This window comes from Cataglyphis hispanica, chromosome 9 (genome assembly GCF_021464435.1).
Source record: "Cataglyphis hispanica isolate Lineage 1 chromosome 9, ULB_Chis1_1.0, whole genome shotgun sequence".
Classification (NCBI taxonomy): domain Eukaryota; kingdom Metazoa; phylum Arthropoda; class Insecta; order Hymenoptera; family Formicidae; genus Cataglyphis; species Cataglyphis hispanica.
Window position 1 is genome coordinate 2,806,393 of NC_065962.1, and position 2,097 is coordinate 2,808,489.

The window sequence follows — 2,097 nt, forward strand, 5'->3', positions numbered from 1 at the left end:
ACGAGCGGCGAGGACTTGTTTGTCCATCTCGTTGTCGATCTCATGGACTCCCGATCCCGCCGAGAATGGGAGAATGCGATAGGTGACACGACGGATCCGCCGTCGCGGAGTTGATTCAGTTTCTCGACCGACGGCTGCACACAGTCGAGTCGTTGCAATCGCCCGGAACCGAGTGCCGCAAAACCGGGCGCGACTTCCGGACGTTCTTCGCGAGTGCATCATGTGCGGAAAGCAATCGCGGCCAATGCTCCTTGTGTCATCAAGAACATTACATAATGTTTTATGACGCGTACAAGGCCAAGACGACATCGAAGCGACGGCAGCACGTAGAGAGACATCAGTTGTGCTTCAATTGTCTCGGGAAGCACAAAATGAGTGACTGCTCGTCGAAGAAGACGTGCTCGATGTGCGATGCGCGTCATCACTCGACGCTTCACGACGCGTGCAAGTCCACCGAAGTCGCCAAATCATCGCTTTCCGCGAACCGACTTGCGAAAGCAGTGTCGGCAGTGCTTTTCGCGACGGCCCGCATCTGCGTGGCCGACAAGGCGTTCTTCACACCGCTCGAGCCCTCATCGATCAAGGATCCGAAGTATCAATCATCGCCGAGTCATTGGTCCAGCGACTGCAATTGGCCCGAACTCCTGCCTCGACATCCACTGTCGCCATTGGCGGTCAACCTACGGGCGCACGGGGCCGAGTCGAGCTCGCGCTCACGCCGCTGCACGACGGTCCGCCGCTGCGGGTTTCGGCGCTCATCCTCAGACAGCTGACGCTTTACAATGGTGGCATCCGAGTGAGTCGCAACACATGGCCGCACATCGACGGCATCGAACTCGCCGACCCGGACTTCTTCGCAGCCGATCCGGTAAAACTTCTCCTCGGTGCGAATGTGTGCGCAGCTATCTTGCAACCCGGTCTTCGGCGCGGAGGACATCGGCAACCTGTGGCCCAGAGGACAACGCTGGGTTGGATTTTGTCGGGTTCCGTCGGCATTTCAGCCGCAACCCGGTCCGCCCAAACTCACCACTGCTGCAGCGACGACGACCTTCACGGCTTGGTGCAGGAATTCTGGCGACAGGAGGAGGTTGTGGTCAAGACTATTCCACCCACCACGGACGAGCAGGAAGCTGAGGACCACTTCGTCCGAACACATTCGCGAGACGACAGCGGCCGCTTTGTCGTGCGTCTGCCTCTCAGGCTGCCGCTCCCAGACATCGCGGGAACGAAGTGCACCGCAGCCCGTCTGCTCGGGCACATGGAGCGCAAGTTCGCCCGAGACGATCAGCTGAAGCAGCTGTATACCGACCTCATGCAAGAGTATGAAGTCCTGGGGCACATGTCCCCTGCCCAGCCTGCCGGCGCTGCAGGACTAGCCGTCTGCTACCTGCCTCACCACGGCGTGATGCGCAAGGGGAGCTCGGCCAAGATTCGAGTCGTCTTTAATGGCTCGTCTACGGTTCCTTCAGGATCCAGCTTTAATAGGTATCTCAAGGTGGGCCCCAATCAGTTGCCCGCCTTGGAAGACGTTTTGCTGCGGTGGCGAGTCCATCGCTTCGTGCTGACGAGCGACATCGAGAAGATGTATCGCCAGATTCTCGTCGCTCCGGAGGATCGACATCTTCAGAGAATTCTGTGGCGCTACGAGGACCAGACTGCTCCGCAGACCTTCGAGCTCAACACCGTGACGTACGGACTAGCCTGCGCTCCGTTCCTGGCGGTGCGCTCTCTGCGACAACTCACCGACGACGAGGAAGCCCACTTCCCCCATGGATCAGCGGCGCTGCGCCGAGATGTCTACGTGGACGACATCCTCACGGGCGCACCCTCCATCGAGGAAGCCATGGACTTCGGCCTTGCCGAATGAGTGCAAGAAAGAACGCATATCATTCGTTTTTTACGATTTGAAACTCGATGAGATGCTCGAAGGTACGACGACCGTAAAAAGACACATTCCTACGTCCTTTGCGTCGCGCAACAGTTTGCGAAGAGTGCGCGAAAGAGAACGACATGTCCGTGCGTTGTCGTTGGTGTGGGATACGCGAGTTCATATTCCGACATGATCTGGTAAAACAATTTGTCGATTTTTCAACACGA

At 58.0% G+C, this 2,097-nt stretch overlaps 1 protein-coding gene across 1 annotated transcript; it reads left to right on the plus strand.

Moving 5' to 3' along the window:
- The first annotated feature begins 275 nt into the window (after positions 1 to 275).
- Positions 276 to 1,867, plus strand: LOC126851890 (uncharacterized). Its single transcript, XM_050596224.1, has 2 exons — positions 276 to 406; positions 502 to 1,867. The coding sequence occupies exons 1-2, from the start codon at positions 276 to 278 to the stop codon at positions 1,865 to 1,867; spliced, it is 1,497 nt and encodes a 498-aa protein (XP_050452181.1).
- The last annotated feature ends 230 nt before the right edge of the window (positions 1,868 to 2,097 follow it).

What these genes read in the sequence shown, in the direction of transcription:
- LOC126851890 (XM_050596224.1), top strand. Translation starts at nt 276, where the DNA reads ATGTTTTATGACGCGTACAAGGCCAAGACGACATCGAAGCGACGGCAG. An exon ending in TCGAAGAAGACGTGCTCGAT is followed by an intron (nt 407 to 501) that starts GTGCGATGCGCG and finishes TTGCGAAAGCAG; the next exon opens with TGTCGGCAGTGCTTTTCGCG.